This window comes from Halichoeres trimaculatus, unplaced genomic scaffold, assembly GCF_033239565.1.
Source record: "Halichoeres trimaculatus isolate MK-OKI-2021-1 unplaced genomic scaffold, fHalTri1.1 fHalTri1_scaffold_20, whole genome shotgun sequence".
NCBI lineage: Eukaryota > Metazoa > Chordata > Actinopteri > Labriformes > Labridae > Halichoeres > Halichoeres trimaculatus.
Genome location: NW_027437198.1, coordinates 13,479,262 through 13,497,380, shown reverse-complemented (window position 1 = coordinate 13,497,380; position 18,119 = coordinate 13,479,262). Strand labels below are relative to the sequence as shown.

The 18,119-nt window shown below is 42.6% G+C and overlaps 1 protein-coding gene across 3 annotated transcripts in view; it reads left to right on the top strand.

Annotated features, from left to right (window-relative positions):
- Window positions 1-18,119, top strand: part of LOC141810032 (RNA binding protein fox-1 homolog 2-like) — a 59,618-nt gene that overhangs the window by 14,759 nt on the left and 26,740 nt on the right. Inside the window, exon 1 of one of the 3 annotated variants that reach the window (XM_074697329.1) lies at window positions 6,387-6,822. The exons of the other annotated variants lie outside the window; for them this stretch is intronic. Within the exon in view, the coding sequence (XP_074553430.1) occupies window positions 6,667-6,822 (156 nt within the window). The 5' untranslated portion in view covers window positions 6,387-6,666. Of the gene's footprint in view, window positions 1-6,386; window positions 6,823-18,119 lie in introns of those variants that run through there. 3 annotated transcript variants of the gene reach the window in all.

Sequence of the window (18,119 nt, the reverse complement as noted above, 5' to 3'; positions counted from 1 at the left end):
GTAAAAAAAGAAATGTTTTTTTTTTTCAAAACTAAAATACTTGAAAGAAAACTTAAATTTAATAATATCGCTCAATTTATTGTTTTATTAGTTGGTTTGTTACATTTCAAGCAGTGTTATCAAGCCACAGTTAACACAGTTAAATGAACCCATCCACACAGAGTTGAAAATCTGTCTTTTCTTTCAGATTTGTCTCTTTTGTAGATTGAGTTATCTTACCAGGGCTGTAAAACTTGAGGTTAGCCACAGGTGCATGGAAAGTTAGTGAGCTGTTGATGTTGTAGGAGGTGAAGTTGAGTAGTGGCGGGCTTATTGACAGATAGAATGAATATTTAGTTCAACAAAATGTTTACGTTTGATTTTATTTAGTGTCAATGTCTTTAATCATCAATACCCTGTTTAAGAAAAATAAAAACTATTTATTTTAGTAATATTTTTTTAAAGCTACAAGAAGCCACAGCAAAGAAATCAAAGAGCTGATGCAGACCCCTTTATAAAGTTATGAAACGAGCACAGTCAATGTTTTACATTCATTTCTTATGATAAAATGGTTCAGTAACACTTCTGTAAAACCAACTGGAATCATCTCTGACATAAGAAGAACAAAAAACATATCTGGTGATAGATAGATAGATAGATAGATAGATAGATAGATAGATAGATAGATAGATAGATAGATAGATAGAATTCTTTTGTGGCATGGCTCAGAAGACAGCTTGTACAACTTAAAGTCAAAAAAACAAAAACCCATTCAGATCAAAACTACACATACAAACAGAAAAGGCAGATTGTTCGACTGTTTGCTGTTATTCAGGAGGGTTATGGCCAAGGGGATGAAGGGTTATGCAACTAACCACATGAGTCATCATATTTAGACAGAAAGAGAAACTATCCATACGCTTTGGAAAATAAATGTAGTGTAAGTGCTGCTATAAATAGGGTGATACAGACCAATGTACTGTTTGTAAACAGTTACAGCTGTGCACACATTTTGGTAACAGAGGTGCTGCAGGGTACAATGGTTGGTCAATTAACGTGAGGGAGTAAACCCCCAAAAAGATATTTTTACCTCAATAATACCAGTTTACTCACAGGTTTGTGAGAAATCTTTGAGTGGAGGGAAAACAACAATTAGACATATATCCAGAGGGCAGACGTTTTTAAATTAATTTTCAAATTAACGAGCAGTCCCACTTTTTGGCACCCTTCCGTAGGGGTGCCAGTCTGAACCTATCTGATCTCGGAAGGTGGGGCTACAACACTGCAGACTGTTCATTGGTCGAAACAATCGTCACTTACCATGCGACAGCTGCTGCTGTATTTCTTCTGGCGGCACACTGGTCTGAACCTGACCACTTGTTGGAAATGGGGTTTTGGAGTGAAAATGACATAGCATGAACATGTGTCTATAAACCAAAAAAGGCACTTTTCCTGCTATTTAAGCTTACATCCTTTATCACTAACTTCCATTTCTTATTTTGACTGAATATCTTGTTTGATTATACAAACACTGTGGACAAAAGCGTCTGTGAAATGAAACTGTATTTTGACTCATTCAATTCATAGTTATGACTTTCTGATTGAAAACATTGGCTCTCTAACTCATTAGTACAGCCTTAACTTCCAAATGTGATTTTTTAATTTCATACATTTGACTTTCTATTCCAAAATCTGACTTTTTCTGAAGTAGGATGGCATAACATCTCCTTATCATGACACATCGTTTGCAAATTTGTTCATGAAAGCTGAGTCATTTATTCTGCTGTTGAGTATTTATCTTCTGTAACAGTAATGTAAATATTTATATAGACGTCTAAAGTGTTGAATGCTCTCTGTCTTCTCTCAGCGCTGAAAGTTGATTGTAGAGAGTGTCTCCTTCCTGTGTGTGAACCACACCTTGTTGTCCATCTCCTCCTAAATGACAGAGTGCATGCTCGCCGTGCTGCTGCTCTGAGACGTCATTATGGAGACGATTATGGAGCGGTGTTAATTCCTGCTCTGCTGCAGCCCGTGGTGGTGTTTAAATGATGGTGTGAAAAGAAGTGATGAAAGAGGAGCCGGCCGTGTTTGAGCTCCTCTCTCAGAGCCTGACCTCTCCGAAAGAAATCAGCCTTTAAGCTACGCTCTGCACACTCAGCGTGCAGCGCCGCGTCGCTCCCGTCCTCTCACACTCACTCTCTTTTCATGTCTCTCTGTACCTCTCTCTGCCTCTTTCTGAGAGTCTCTTCATGCATATTGCTCTCGGTAACGAGGGCCTGATGTGTGCCACTCAGCGGAGGGTAGCTGACTTTTTTCTTATCTGCTTCCAAGCAGCAGAGCAGATTGAGCAGCTCAAACCACCTCTGTGTTTGTGTGTGCGTGTATGTGTGTGTGAGCATGTGTGATCACTCAAACTCCATTTGAAAGAGGGAGAGGTGTCTGAGTGTGTGTGTGTGTGTGTGTATCTCAGGATGTGCAGCTCTCTGGCAGTGCCACAGGAGGGGAGTGTTGGTCTGTTAGCCTGATGCCCCCCTCTTCTCCCTCTTTTCCCTCTTCTTCCTCCTCTTCCTCTTCGCCCCCTCAGATATCTCATCATGAAGACCTCAGAGGCCTTACCCTGCTCATATATTCTTTACTTTCTGGCTCTAAAGTCTATCACCTCCTCCAGTGTCTCCTGCTGAAGGATCCTGATGTTATTTAACGTCTCCGTTGACTCCATGTGATTTCTGCTTCTTCTCTGTTTGCTCTGGATTCAGTTATCTCAAACCCAACAACAGCGAGGATGAGGCAGAGAAGTGGAGCAGAGGTGAAGCAGAAATGGAAGCGGGTTATTCAAAATGTCTTGCCTGCAGGGCAGCGAATCGTACAATAGGCAGCTCGCTCGTGTCCTGGTCTCGGCCCTGCTCGCCTGCGTGTGAGACAAACTCCTGGGCAAAGAGCTCTGCTGATCTGCGTCTGCTCTCCCTGAGCTACTCCAGTGCACACCGCCTTCAGGCACACATACTACAGCCTCCTGCTGGTTTTCATGCAAATGGAGGTAGCTGAGCCTTGTTAGCATAGCATAGCTGGATGCACACTTGTGCTGCTCCTGCTTGCTGTTATGTACACATGTTTGAACTGCCTGCAGGTCCTGCTTGTGTCAATACGAGAGTGTTAAACGGTGACAGGCGCCTGTGGGTGCCTGTGGACGCTCTCTGTCGGGGGTAAATATGCGTGTGCGTGGCTGTTCTGACCTCCAGGGTCTGCACATGTCGGTGTGGGTGTGTTTAGGTCACAGAAATGATCAGGGTTAACAACACGCATGCATAAACACACTCAGGCTTTTACCCTCATTAAGCAACACAGTATTTAAACGTCACCGCCTCAGAACTTCCAGATGTTAACCATGAACTCAAAACACCACATTTACTATATGACTTTTCACTTTTTTAACGTTTGCAAGTTGTGTGGATGTATTTTCACAGCCCTACGCTTTCATCAGCAAATGTTTCGGTGTCAATATCGGTATTGGCCGATGTGTAAGTGGGCCGATATTTACTTATTGGCTGCTAGACATTTTCAGAGCATCTTCAAGACGATCTCCCAAGACCCAAATAATATTGTTTTTAGAGCTGAAACGATTCCTCAAATGATTCAAGGTACTCAATTACAAAAAATACTCAAGTAATTTTCTCCGCCTCGAGGAATCATTTAATTTTAAAAAAGATCAAAGAGTGGTATTTCAAATAGAGCTGAGGCCATATTAAGAGAGTTTTCAGACCCCTCAAGCTACCTCTTATACAAAATAGCAACTAGCAACAAATCTAGCTTCTTTTCTGGAGTTTGGAGACTAATGGGTCATTCTACAAAACAGGTGCCATTTGGGTCCGCAACATTTGATGAGATGTACAAGGCACAAAAAATGTGTCGAAGTGTGTTTACAAATTTTGGAGCTACCAAAGCAAGTGCTCTTATTGACATGCTGTATCAGAAAATTCTATTTCGTAAAGAGAAAAATTTTCATTGAAAAATAACTGCTCTTTAACTAAACAAAAATGTATCTTGTCCGATTACTCGATTACTCGATTAATTGATGGGATTTTCAGTAGAATACTCGAATACTAAAATATTCGATCGCTGCAGCCCTAATTGTTTTCTATGACTATGTAAACACCGAAGCTACCTAAGAAAAGTGGACAAGAAAAACAAGTTTGAAGTTTGCATGATTTTCAGTATTTTCACAATTTGATCATCTCGAATTTTTTTTACTGATACATAGTTATTGGTTAATATCAGTTATCGGCCATAACAGCAATATTAATATCAGATATTTGTATTGGCCAAAATTGATATATATCCTTGCATCCCTAGTTTGAATCTGCAAACATTGTAGAGTTGATTCAGTGGTGTAAGTCTGTGTGCATCCAGAAAAAATAGAAAAGTTTACTTCGAGGAGCAACGTGTCTTATCAGTTTCCCCGCTGTAAAGAAAACAGGAGCTTTGCCAGAGAAACATTCGCCGCATTTGTCGACACATTATTGAGTTTTCTGCCTGCACTGAATGAGACAGGTGAGGATGGAGAAGAAAAAGAGTTAAACCAGGAGCTCTTTTGAAGACTAAATGCTCCGTAAATTAGACCCTGGTGTAACCACTGGGTTTAACCTGCAGCTTATGCTTTTATTTTGAAGGGCACAGAAGAAACTTCCTCTAGATTGTAAAGAAAAGCAGTTGAAAATAAGTAAACAAAGCGTCAGAAGTTATTTAACACCATGTCATGATACATCAAATATCCCTGAGTGGGTCATTTGTGTCAGTGATTCTTAACGTCTGAGGGTCATGAGACACATACGATGGGGCTGCGAGATATGCTTTCAAAATAAAAGTCTTATTTCGGTTATTGTTGATTACAACCTGAAAGTGAGTTCAATATTGATCAAATCATCAATGAAATGATATAAATCAGAAATATGTCATCAGTTTTCTGCACATATTAGTTATCACATGAGCCCCTGAGGTGATGCCCACAGGTAAATAACTGTATCAGTATCAGCAGGTTGATGAATTGAAGCACAGAAAATAGCCATGTGCTAATTTTTCTGCAGATCTGTTAAATATCTGAGGTTTTTAGCCAGTTTGAAGCTCAAAGATTCTCATACACTCACCTTGTTTCTGCTTGCATCTCCTTTTAATGAAAATCAACACAAGTATTAAGATTGATTTCACAGTTTCAGTCCTTTCTGATAAAAAATAGCCATTGTTTCATTCCTGATCAGACGGTGACTGTAGTTTCTGTAAATCAAGCTGGATTTTCCTGATGGAAGGTTAAATCCATGCCATCGATTCTCTTTTGTTTCTGCGTTTAAAGAAAAGTCCTCCGCCTGAATCATCCGATGAGTCTTTGACAGATTTATCCCCAAACTTTGAGGCCGGCACACGATGACAGCACAGCTCTGTGTGTTTGTGTGCGACTGACCGCCTGTGTGTTTATCTCAGTGTTCAGTCTGTGCGCTTAATCCTCAGATCATCCCCTATTCATCCTCTCATCCTCCTCACTTACAGCCCTAATCCTGTCATCCCTCGCTCTTTTTTTACACCCAGCTCTTTTATCCATTTATCTCTCCATCCTGTTATCCCTCGCTTGCACCCTCCGTTTGTCTCTCCGTCCCGCTCTGTCCTCCTGCTCCCCCCTCTCATTCAGGCCCTGCTCCCTCTTTTCCCCACAATCACTTATCCTGCCCTCCCTCCATCCCTCCATCCCTCCTTCCCTCTGGACACAGTTCCAGCCAGACTCAGCAGATGTCTGAAAGCTTGGCATCAGGGCTTTTTTTCCGCAGTTTAGTCCCTCCCAGATGAAAATGCGGTGCGAGGAAGGAACTGCACTCTCATCTCTGCAAATTAAAGCGCCTGCTAACAATACACAAGTGGGAAGTAAGAAGAACCCAGCCCAAGCCAGAAGATGAAGAAGGCGCAATGCAGCGTGATGCTGCTCCACGCTCAGGGCGAGTTTTAGATCCTGCATTTGGGGGAAGTGCCTGACTCAGTTTTTGAGACAACTTCTCTCCGTGTGTGAAGGAGGCGGCTGCAGCAGAAGAGAGATGGTGATCTAGGAGCCTACCCACGCAGCCTGCTACCTATCTGGCCTACCTACCCACCTACCGCTGCTTTTGGAGCTGACAGGCTGCCACGCAATAAATAAATCATCAAAAAAAGCTGCAATGCAGTAGGGGTCTTGTTCCTGTTCTGTTCTCTGAGGCAGCCAGCGTGAGGAGAGAAGACAGCATCTTCTTCCTTTTGTCTCTCCGGGGGTTTGAGGAGGCAGCAACGGCAGCTTTCCGACTCCACACTTCAAACTAGGTGGCTGCACAGAGAGGATTGATGCTTTGATGGAAAGGAGGGACTGAGGCTGAGAGGGAGGGAAAGTTTCAAAAAGAGGGGCGGGAACAAGGGAAAGCAAAGGGGGACGTGTACGGAGAGCGTGTGAATTACAGACGCAGAGCAAAAAGAAGAGAGAGAAAGGAGGCAAGAAGAGACTCAGGCTGTCAGGAGGAGAGAAGACAGAAAAGGCCCGAGGGGGATCAGAGGAGAGGAGAGGGGAGGCGGAGAGTGACAGGAGGACACCAGCAACGAGGAGGAGGAGGAGGAAGAGGGAGTGAACGAGGGAACATTTGAATGTGTGAGACGGCCGTGGACTGAAGCCACTGTTGGCTCATGGTCTTAGAGCACAGGCAGAGGACAGGAGGAGGAGGAGGAGACGTGGAGACACACGGGGAAGACGTGGAGAGGAGAAGGAAAGTGGAGAGCTGGTCTGCTGTTGTTCCTTTAGATCAGACCATGATGGGGCTCTACTTCCCTGCAATGCTGCCGGTAAGTTCTCTTCTCTGCAGAGCCTCAGCGCGGTGCACACACTGGAAACTGGAGGATCAGGAGGAAAACAGAGTTAATAATGATTTTTTGTCACAGGGTTTATTCTGGCGTGCAGGAGCAGTAATTGCTGCTCTGTTTATGGTAAAGCCTGTTTTGGTTCTCTGCCTCTTGGCCCAGGTGAGGCCTTGTCAGATAGTTGGCAGGGCACCAGGCTAACAGCAGGGCTTGTTCCTGCAGCTCTGCTCCCCTCACTCCTCAGCTCTGTGAGTGCTTCTGATTGTCGTGGAAGAAATCATCCTCGTGGCTAATTAGGTCACTTTTGTTGTGCTGGAGTTTTGAGTGGGAGAGTTTCAGGCTTATTCAAAAAACAAACACAGTTGGAGGATAAATCTTTTAGCAGACTTCTCAGTTTTATCTCATGTTCAGATTCAAAACGATGCAGAGTTGCATGTGTGTTTTTTTTGTTTCTTACCACGTATCCCATTCCGTTTTTGGTTGCATCTTTCATGCTTTAGAAAAAAATGATTCAATTGTATTAACATGCTAGGGTAATCTTAGCATGTAGTGGGCGTGTCTGTGCTCCTATAGCCTGGAGTAGATTCGTTCTGACTCTGTTCCAGCACGTCCTGCTCCCTGGGCCTAAAGGCTGAGGCTGGGAGGGGGTTGGAGGAGGGAGGCTCACGCTGACATGGAGTAGCAGCCGCTGTTTGGACTGCCTGTGCCGACATGCATGCTCAGTGGGGTCCTGCACGGCCTCGCCACGCTGACTGCACACGGTGTCGTGTTATACCTTATGTATATGTGCGTGTCATGTCATGTCATGTGCACACAGGGTGGTGTGTGTTTTATATATCAAGAGATTCAACGTTGTCATCCAAGCTGTCCATGCGGTTAGACTTCATGTGTCGTCTGATTGAAGGAGACAGGTGTCACGGCGCAGTTGTTTCTGTGCTGACACGCAAAGCAGTTGTTGCTCTTGTGTTACAGAACACAGAGTTAATGTTTGGTGCACATCATGAAACTATATTGAATTGAACATGTGATACAGTAATGAAAAACTTATAGTTCTGATATTAAATGCCATAAAAATCCCTGACAGCTGCATGTTATGGGTGTATGACTTATAGCAGCGCTTTTGAGATGCTCCTTTTGGCTCCATGACTCCACATCTCAGCTCAGTAACAGCTGTTCTAAGCCTCTGCTGCAGACATAACCACTGTCCTTAAACCATCATCAGTTGTTGAATAACTGCCTGCTTTTGAGTCACTTTGGTCAATCGCTGTATCTCTCCATCTTTCATCCCCCTGATGATGAGGTTGTGAGTGACCTGTTGTGAATCAGAATTTGCACTTTGAACTTTAAACTATAATATATGATGCTGCTGCTTTTTTAACAGATTTTTAAGGAAGAAAAAATCTGAAGAAATAAAGAGATAAGAGTTATATCTTTGTCCACAGGGGGCGCAGAATTGTAGATAAAGGAAAGCACCTCATGGGAGCTTTGAAACAAGCATTCAAGTTTCTAAACAAATAAAACAAAAACAGGTTTTACTGAAAGAAACAGTGACAGAAATACAAACAAGGCCTGACAAGCATGAAGATACAAAAAGTGGTGTGGATAAAGCTGGAGTAAAACAGAAAAAGGAGGTGTAAATACTGAGCAGAGAGGAGACGAGAGGGTGACAAACACCTTATCATTAACGCAGAGTGCACATGACCCACAGCTTAATCCTTATCTGAGTGAAATCACACATCTACTACAAACCCTCATCTCCGCTCCTCTCACAGACCTGCAGATGGAAACAATAACAGCAGACAGGCTGTTTGCATTTATAAACTGTGAGCTGTGTCTCATAGTATTTTCTATCTGAGGACCAACCCTGTCAGCTCGCTGAAGTCCACGTTGTTGTCTGTCGTTCATCCGGCTCCCTGAGCCCCCTGCAGGCTGCAGCAGCTGTTAGCTCAACACTTAAATCCTCTTCAAAGAGTCGCAGCAAATGGGGACGGGGTTGTTGACATGTGGGAGTGAACTTTACACTTTAAGGGTGACACACCTCCAGTCACACTCTCCTACAGATCATATACATGAAGATTTGTTGACACTCCACACAGCTCCAAACAGCAGCCTCCAGCTGGTGTGAACGTCACTGTTACTGCTTTATCAGTTACTGTTTTTAGTTCCTTTTTTTTCAACAATGATTACCTGTTGATATTTATACTACTAGATGTGCATAATATAGAATTTTAGACCCAATTTATTTAGTTACTGTGATTAAACTTAACACCTGAAACAAATTGTGACTTTGTTCATGCTTCATAAAATCCATAACTCAATGGCTTAGTGGTCTAGGTCTTGCTCCATGAGGTACGAATCCAGCGCGTGGCCTCTCTCCTGCATGTCACTCCCCACTCTTTCCCTGTTTCCTGCTCTATCCACTGGCTTCTCCTCTGATTAAAGGCATTAAAGCCCAAAAACATAACTTCCAAAAAAGAAAAAATCAGAACTTGACACTTTCTTGCTCCTTTTAATCAAATCAGTAGAAAATCTTTCTGATACGACATTAACGTACTTCTCTCTGTGCAGAAAGTCTTTGCTTCCATTAGCAGCACTGTGTGGACTTTCAGCTTTTGCTGCATAACCTTGACTTGTTTTCTCTCGCTTCAAATTATTCTGGGTGAAAAAATCTGCCCTCTACTTGAAACATCTTGGGTGAACATGTAAACATTTCTGAGTATGTCTGCAGGTTGTGACCTCAGGATGGTGTGAGCATGTCTCCTGCCGCTGCGCTGAATCTCAAACTGTGTCTCTCAGAGTGTGGCGTCCACACTGTCCCTGCAGCAGGATGGCACACAGGCTTGTCTGTTTTCATTTCTGCTTTTACACAGGTCAACAGAAATATGTCACTGTGCAGCTGGTTGTTTGTGCACACGTTCCCATCACCACATGTGTATGCGCAGCCCTGCAGAGGCGTTGCATCATCCGTCTTAACCCACCTGCTCAGCGTTGAGCCGGGTGTCAAACTGAGCCATGCAGCATGAAGGGAGTGAGTGACATCTGAGTATTTAGGCTGCTTTACTGTTCTCCCTCCTGCATTATCCCTCAGACTGCAGCAGGACTTTGAGGAATCTGACAACAATCCACACCCAAGACTGTTGCCCTTAGGGTCTGTGTGTGGACTGAATCCTGCAGAGGCACTCATAACTAAGTGACAGCTACCTGTGTCAGGACGTGCAACGCTTCAATGCTTACTCAGCTGCACATTCATCTTTATTCACTATCACTGATCTGTGGGATAATGCACTTACAAACAGTCTCACCTGTTTCTGCAAGTAAAGCACTAAAGATAGTCTATTTCACCTTAAGCTCTGGTCCCATAATGCTCTAAGGGAGCGCTTAAACGACAACGGTGAAACACAAAAGTTTTGTTGCGTTTCGGTCTCACGTTTACATGGGAATGACGTCTTAGCAGACCAAAAATGCAACCTTTTGAAAACGGCATCAGAGTGGAGTTTTTCTGAAACGCTGCCGACACCGTTGCTGTGTAAACAATGAGCTGGCATTTTCAGTGGCAACGCTGACATCAAGCTAGCACATTCAATAGTACAACAGTACCATTCTTATGATCATCGCGGACTACCGTGTTGTGCTGCAGAATCTGCTGAATCTGCTGACTGTCTTTCAACAAAATGTGTATCCTTTGCTCCACTTCTGCACTTAGCATTCATCAATACACCAGATGATCAGCCCAACTCTACTTCGGTGGAGATCTACTAAAAGCTGCTTCTGGACAAGACGGTTATAGCGCCACCTACAGGCCTGGCATGCTTACTACAGCATTTGCTGTCCCTCTGCGTTTCCGTCTAAACGCAGATTCTCTTCACTGCGTTTTAGTGTTTTCGGATGAAACCTTGTCACGAAAACGGGGCCTAAAGCTCAACTACCTGGATGTAAACACTCACAGCTGACAGATATAATCTGGTAATGTGTTGCGGCTCGTTGTTAACCTGTGTGAAGGTCTAGAGGCTGCTGGGGCTAGCGCTAGTGTTAGCCTCATTGTTTACCTGCTGACTCTGGTCCTGCATTTGGATAGGTTGTGTTCCACATCACGATGTTTTCTCACCTGTAGATTTGTTAGACTTATGGAGGGAATGTGTTGCTTTGGCATATCTCTGGATTTCACATTCATTTCACTTAAAGGACCTGATGTGACCGAATACTGCAGTCCCTGCAGCAGAGTCTCCGTATCGCTGGCCTAACTCACTCTGTGACACGGCTCCACCTCGGGGTTAACTGCTCTCTCTTTGCACATACAGCCCTGATGATATTGTCGTACGCTGACGCTGCTCTAACTGCTGCAGCCTGAGGCTGAGCACTGAGAGCCGAGGTGTGAAAACGCACCACATGTTCCCTCACACCAGAACACACACACACACACATCAGCAATGCATTGATGTGATGCTGCAGTGCCTTTAATGGTTGCAGCATCTCCTCCTCCTCCTCCTCCTCCTCCTCCTGCCTGACAGACTGGACTGTAACTCCTCTGCACGCTTTAGTCCAGAGCCGCTGGGTGTTTAAACTTAAACTTCTGCAAAAGTTGCATTAAAAACTTCACCGTCTCGCTGCCTCCACTCAGAATGAGCGATGCAACGTTTTGCAGAATATTTTCACATGTGGATGGAATAAAACGCCTGGAAACTGCAGAGCAGTGAGCATGTTAAAGCACTCAAATCCTGCCCAACCTGATTTACATATTTCCACTGGTCTGTGTCGTCTTTAGTATTGGGTTGTTGGATTCTGGGGAGAAAAGCTCTTTCTTCTGGGTCATGCTCTGGAAATCAGGGGAGAATTAAACCCTGAGTGCTGTTCAAACATGTTTTTTCCAAGTTATTGTTGAAATCTTTGAAGTAGTGATTTTTCTGTCCAGTTATAAAACAAGAAGCTTTGTCTCTAATTTCCAAACTTTATTTTGTTTTATTTTCCAAATATGTTTCTTAAATCCTTCTATCCCTTGAGATTCTGATGTACCCTTGTGGCTAAGCTCTGTGAAATGTGTTTGGATAACAGTCAGGAAGTAGTAACAGGAGCATTGGAAAGGATGTGACCAAATAAGGAGAGGGGGCGTGGTTTCTCCTGTGATGGACAAAACAAGGCAGTAAAAGCTTTGAGTGACTTCAGGGGTGGGTGGTGGTTCTTGAAGGGGGAAAATTATCTCCTGGTTTTTATCAAGCCATGCAGGCGAGGACAGAGAGGGGGGCGGAGTAAGGAGGGTGTGCCTTTTTAAATCAGGGGAAGAAAGAAGATGGATTTATCTCTATCTTTAATCAGTTTCAAACTTTACATCTCCATTTGACCAAGAACTGTTGGCTGATGAGTTCCTGTTGCGTCATCGTCATTTTGACTCGGTGTGTTTCTCTGTGGATGCTCTGTGCTGCTCTTCTTGGGTGGTAACAGGCTAAAATCAGCAGACAGACACAATGTACTCCAAGTCTCTGCTTCCCTCACCCACCTCCTCCCCCTCCTCCTCCTCTTCTCTGTGTGTAGAAAAACATATGGTGTCTCAGGTAACACTGCTCTGTGTGTGTGAGAGGAGAAAGCCTGGATAAATAGACCCAGCTCCAGATGGTCCTTTTTTAACAGTTGTATTAGATTCTTATTAAAACATTTCACTGGATACCCTCTCTACTCCTTTTTTGGCTGCTGTTCACTTCCCCTGTTTCGCTCCGTCTTATCTCTGAATCAAGAAATCAGGGTAGAAGGTTTAAGAACAGACATAACTCAAATAAAGCCTGTCATTATTTCCCATGAACCCCTTCCCCCACCTTAAGCTCCCTTTTTCTCTTTTCCTTATTCCCTCTTTTCTCTCTTTGGTCGACTATATGCTGCTGCTGCTGCTGCCTTGTAGGGCAGTGCTGCTCCTCAGTCAGCGGGTCTGCTCTGATCTTAATCCCCTCACCGTGTTCATCCCTCTCTTTTTATTAGTCAGGTCTTAGCTGTTTACACTCAGTTTGCAAAGTCGTTCACTTTCCTATCATCATAAACAACCGTCTCAGTTGAAAAAAAACAGTGGGTGTTGACTTTCTTCTAACTGTAGCTAACGTTACGCTGTTATTGCTGTTATCACAGTTAGACTAAAACATGCACTTTGTTATGGTAGAAAAAGGATTGTCCAATCATCTTTGGAATATTAGATAACTTATTAAAGGTAGTATGACCACCTGCCTAACAGGACGGTCACCATTGCTATTGAGAAAAATCCTTGACCCTCTGAGACCTGGACCCTTGTAGATCTCTGAAGGTGTGTTGTGGATTTGTTAGCAGCAGATCCTTTGAGTCCTGAAATTGTTAGGTTGATCCTCCTTGGATCAGACTTGGGGGCTGTTTACACGACAACCGTGTGAAACGTAAAAGTCTTGTTGTGTTTCTGCCTCGCGTTTACATGGATACGGCGTCTTAGCCGACCTACAACCAAACTTCATCTGTTGCTCCACTTCTGCACCAATACACCAAATGATCGACTCAACTCTACTACGGTGGAGATCTGCTAAAAGCGTCTTCTGGACAAGTTATAGCGCCATCTACAGGCCTGGCATGCTTACTACAGCATTTGCAGTCCCTCTGCGTTTCGGTTTCCGATTTTTTCACTGCGTTTTAGCATTTTTGGATGAAACATTGACATGCAAACCTGTAAATGGACCTTGGTTGGATTGAGATCTAGAGAATCATGAGACCAAATCAGGATCTTGAACCATTTCCTCCAGACCACCATTGCTCTGTTCTCCAGGTCTGATGCTCATATGTCCACTTTTGGAGCACTCTGAGAAAGGGCTGAACAATTAATAGATTTTGAACCGACATCGTAATGTAATAAAATGCAATTTTCAAATCACAAAGGCTGCAATTAGAAAAAAAAAGTTTCATGTAAACAGACCTGGAGGGAATATAGTAACTTGTACTTGTTTTCCCTTAAAACCAGCAAAAGTCAAAATGCAGTTTTTTTTCTGGCAATAAAAACCCTGTGGGCTACAAAGATCCATCCAGTAGATCGTAGAGCCATATCCTTTGGTCACTTTTTCCTGTATGGTTTGTTACTCTTACTGGCAACTGGAGGTCAGTAAAATTTCACAGTGTTCCTTTTTTCTTTTTCAATTAAGAAATGCAAAAAAACTTGTTAAAATGCTAACAGAATCTTTTGTTGGTTAGTCATACTATGAAATGACTTAAATGAACAACGCAGAAGATCATGCCCCCCCCCCCCCCCCCCCCCCCCCCCAAAAAAAAAAAAAAAAAAAAATAAAAAAAAATCGTATGCTAAATCTCAATATTGGTCTAAAAAAATTGCAATTAGATTATTTTCCAAAATTGTTTAGCCCTACTCTGAGATCCTGAAGCTCTTCTGTCAGATCAGAACACCATCGACAAGCCTCAGCTTCTCATTTTTCCTTCCTTTTGGTTGGTGCTGGCCCCTTCAGACTGACCTCACAAAAGCTCCACTTTTGGTCCATGTCAAAGTCCCTCACATCCTCCAAAACATCTCATCCAGGACAAAATGCTGCCTGACAGATCCCACATATAACACTCTGTTTCTACCACGACAACATCTCCTACTGATGTAACTTTATTTGTATTTCTTCAAAATGTTTTACACAAAGCAGCTCAAATGTCAAACAGAGAGAGAAACACATTTAAGCACACAACACAAACAAATTTACACAAACAGAGTGATCTGTGAAGCGGGTTAACATGGACTGACACCATCACAGCCCTACATAGACAGGCTGTTGTGACATGAAGTCGTCTTGATTCAGGCTTCTTCCAGTCTGTTGTGACCATGAGAGTAAAGAAGGAGCGTCTTTCTGCTGCCCTGAAGCGTCTTAGTGAAACATCAGCCAGCTCTCCTCGACCCTGTCGGTGTGTGACACACAGCACTCCAGTTAATACGCCTCCTTCTCTGTGTATGGTCCCTCTCTTCTCTAAATCCTCCGCTCTCTCCTTCTTTCCCTTCTTTGGAGAGTGTGACTAAGCTCCAGGCAGGAGGATGCCTACAGGACACACCCTTTAGAGTCTGAATACAGGCTGCTGCATGTTTATGAGCTCACATGCCCCAACAAGTCCGCTCCAGCTTTGATATATTCCAGCTCGGGTCTAACCCATGAATTTTAATGGAGTCTGATGGTCTTTCTTTATCAGTCAGGGACAGAAACTGGAGAGGATGCAAACACAATCACAGATTACAGATTCTTTCCTAACATACATCACAGAGAGAGAGAGAAAGCAAGTGGCAGCAGACGACTTCCCCAGACTTTTCCGTCCCATTCTTTGGAAAGCTCTCTGATGCCTCCCCTATCTGTTGGGCTCAGGCCCCAGAAGCTGCCTGTCTCACAGATGGGCCCCACTTTTACAGCCTCAGCTGGCCGTTATGGGCGATGTGGTCGACGCAGCAGAAGCAGAGTGCTGTAGGATTAGAGACAGAGAGCTGGATGCTAAGTTCCTCCGTCTAATTACAAGGCCGTCTGGAGACCAAGTGTCTCCAGGCGTCACCCAGCACAGATCCAGCCCACGGGTCGGGCTGCTGGGTCTGATATGGAAGGAGCAGCTTGACCCTAAAAGCCCTCTCCTTACTCTCTCACGCTGCATCCTGAATATCTCCAGAGATCGTCTCGTGAGTTGAAATGTGCTCGCTCAGACTCTGAAAGGAGTCAGCTGATGTGTGAACACAGCAGGTATCAGACGGAAACACTCATTATTATCAGTTTCTCTTCTTTGTTCTCTACGTGTTGTTTTCTGTCGAAGCCTCAGAAGCTGCCTGCTGTCATCTGAGCTGTTTGAGCCTCTGGAAGCTACAGACAGCTATTTGTGGTCTCCTGGCAGATGGAAATGAAGGAAATTAGGCTGAAACTAAGGTTTACTTTTCTCTACATCTGAGTGTTTCTTCCTTTATAACTGAAACAAATGGCTCTAACACTGCATCCTCTACAGGAAGAAGCCTTTTCATGGTGGTCTTAAAAAGTATTAAAAGTTGATAAAACAATTTTGGGAAAATTAAGGCCCTTAAAAAGTATTTAAAAGTCTTAATTTTGGTTTTATGAGGTATTAAATTTCATAGGTATTCAAGCTTTGACTCAAAAATATCCAAAAATATTTATTTTCCTCCTTGCAACTGTCCCCTGATTGGGACGTTATATGCTCAGCCAATAAAGTTCTAAAATAGAAAAGAATAGAAAAGAATAGAGTTACTTTATTGATCCCAAACTGGAAAATTGTTGTGTTAACAGCAGAAATTGATGGAGTCAGTAGAAAAATACAAAAAGAAAAAAGAATAAAACAAAATAAAGACATAAAGACTGCAGTTACAATAAAATACTACGATAAGGACTGTGAGAGGTATATACACCAGCTATAAATAATGTCACTTCTAGTTTCAAAAAGAGAAATGAAATACAACATTACAACAAATAACATAATATCAGACACATGTCCTAAATTTTACAAATGGTTAAATAATTTCTCATTTTTTTCAGGAAGTTGGCCTTGAATAACTGCTGTTTCTTGTTGTGGTAGTGTCGATAAACCTTTAGTTTCCTCCTCAGCTTACATCATTTCTGTAAAAATGTAAACCACAACTGATAAAGAGTGGATGCCAACAACAACTGAAAGTTGCGATAAAGTCTTAAAACTTTTTGAAAGGTTTTTGAAAAAGTCTTGGAAAGGTTTTGGAATCAACCTCAGAATTTCAGCATATACCCTGTTTTTACATAATCCTACTGCTTCAAGTTCTTCTGCTGCTCTGTCTGTTGTAATCTTAGATTATACTTCTTAGCCGTTGTTTTCTCCAAAGCATGTAGACTCAGCATGAATATTGATGCTGTATTGGCCTAAAACAGGACTTTTGAAGACCAAACCTTCTTCTCATTAAGAAAACTCATTACAGATAGTTATAAATGAGTTTAAAGTCTTTGGAAGGTAAATTAATACACTTGAATTAAATGAATAAACCACGATGGAAGACTGCTGGTTTTTCTTTCTCACTTGAATCCAAGTACGGTGGTGCCTTTACTAATGAATTTATTGGCTCCATGGCAGATCTTGTGACTTAAATCACTTATATCTCACATCATTTTTCCCCATTGAAATGAATTGAAGTCTGTTCTGGACTAAAAAAACACACCACATTTTTTGTTACTTGTTTTAAAATGAGAAAAATGTGCATATAAAGCCCTTTAAACACCAGACGCATATTTTTTGCATGAAAATTTCACTTTTTTTTTTCAAACCTTCTGTTTTTCAATTCAAACTTTCACACCAGCAACATTCTTTTGCTTTGAAGTACACGTCAGACCAATAAAAATGCTCGTTGTTGACAAGTCACCTACTAAAACATTCAACATTAATTGTGTTTGGGTCCCAGCACTGGGCTCTTTCCAACACAAGACATAAAAATTACAAAGACAACGATTAATAAGACATTGTTTGGAGGAGATTAGCTGCTGAGATTGAATATGAAGCCTCCAAATCTTTCACAACTTCATACTGTTAATTCCCATCACCATTGGTGCACAAAGGCCTTTGGGAATGTTGTATAAAAAAAAAACATACAGTGTAATGTACACCATTTACCTTGAAGATCAGACAACTTGAAGATGCTGATGGAGGTAGAGGAGAAAAGCTGAACTGAATAACTGAATCTTATTGTCTATTTTCACTTTTCAATCTTTTGCCCTTTTCACCATTTCACCATGCTTTCCTTTCCTCACTTTTATCTGCAGGTGTGTTTGATAAAAAACAGTCCAATGAGCAAGTGTCATTAAACAGCGCTGTCATATGCCCAATTGCAACTTTTTCTGGGTGTTTCTTCTGAATAATTCTTCTTTCTTTTGAAAAATAACTGAAAGCATGACACTGATGCTTCCACCGCAAGATAAACACTTCAAGTGAACCCGTGAGACACAGGATGCTGGGGAGATGTTGCAGCGTTCACTGTGGCGTTAGCTGCTCCAGTGGTGGGGTATCTGAGGCCTGAACCACACGTATACAGATATATTCCTAAACGCGCATTTTTCTGTCCGATTGGGTCTCTCAACCATACGAACACGGCGATTTCACCCACATAAACGGAGATTTTTAAAAATGGATAAAAAAGGTGAAGAAATAAAAAAAATCTGTTTGAGTGGAGCAGTGTAGTGGTATTAAAACAGAGCTGGTGTTGACGCGATGACATCAAGCGCCTAGCAACAAGTCACTGTGTTTGGCTGCGCATGCTCATAACGTTCTTCTTCTATGGTTTTCACATTTTGCTAACC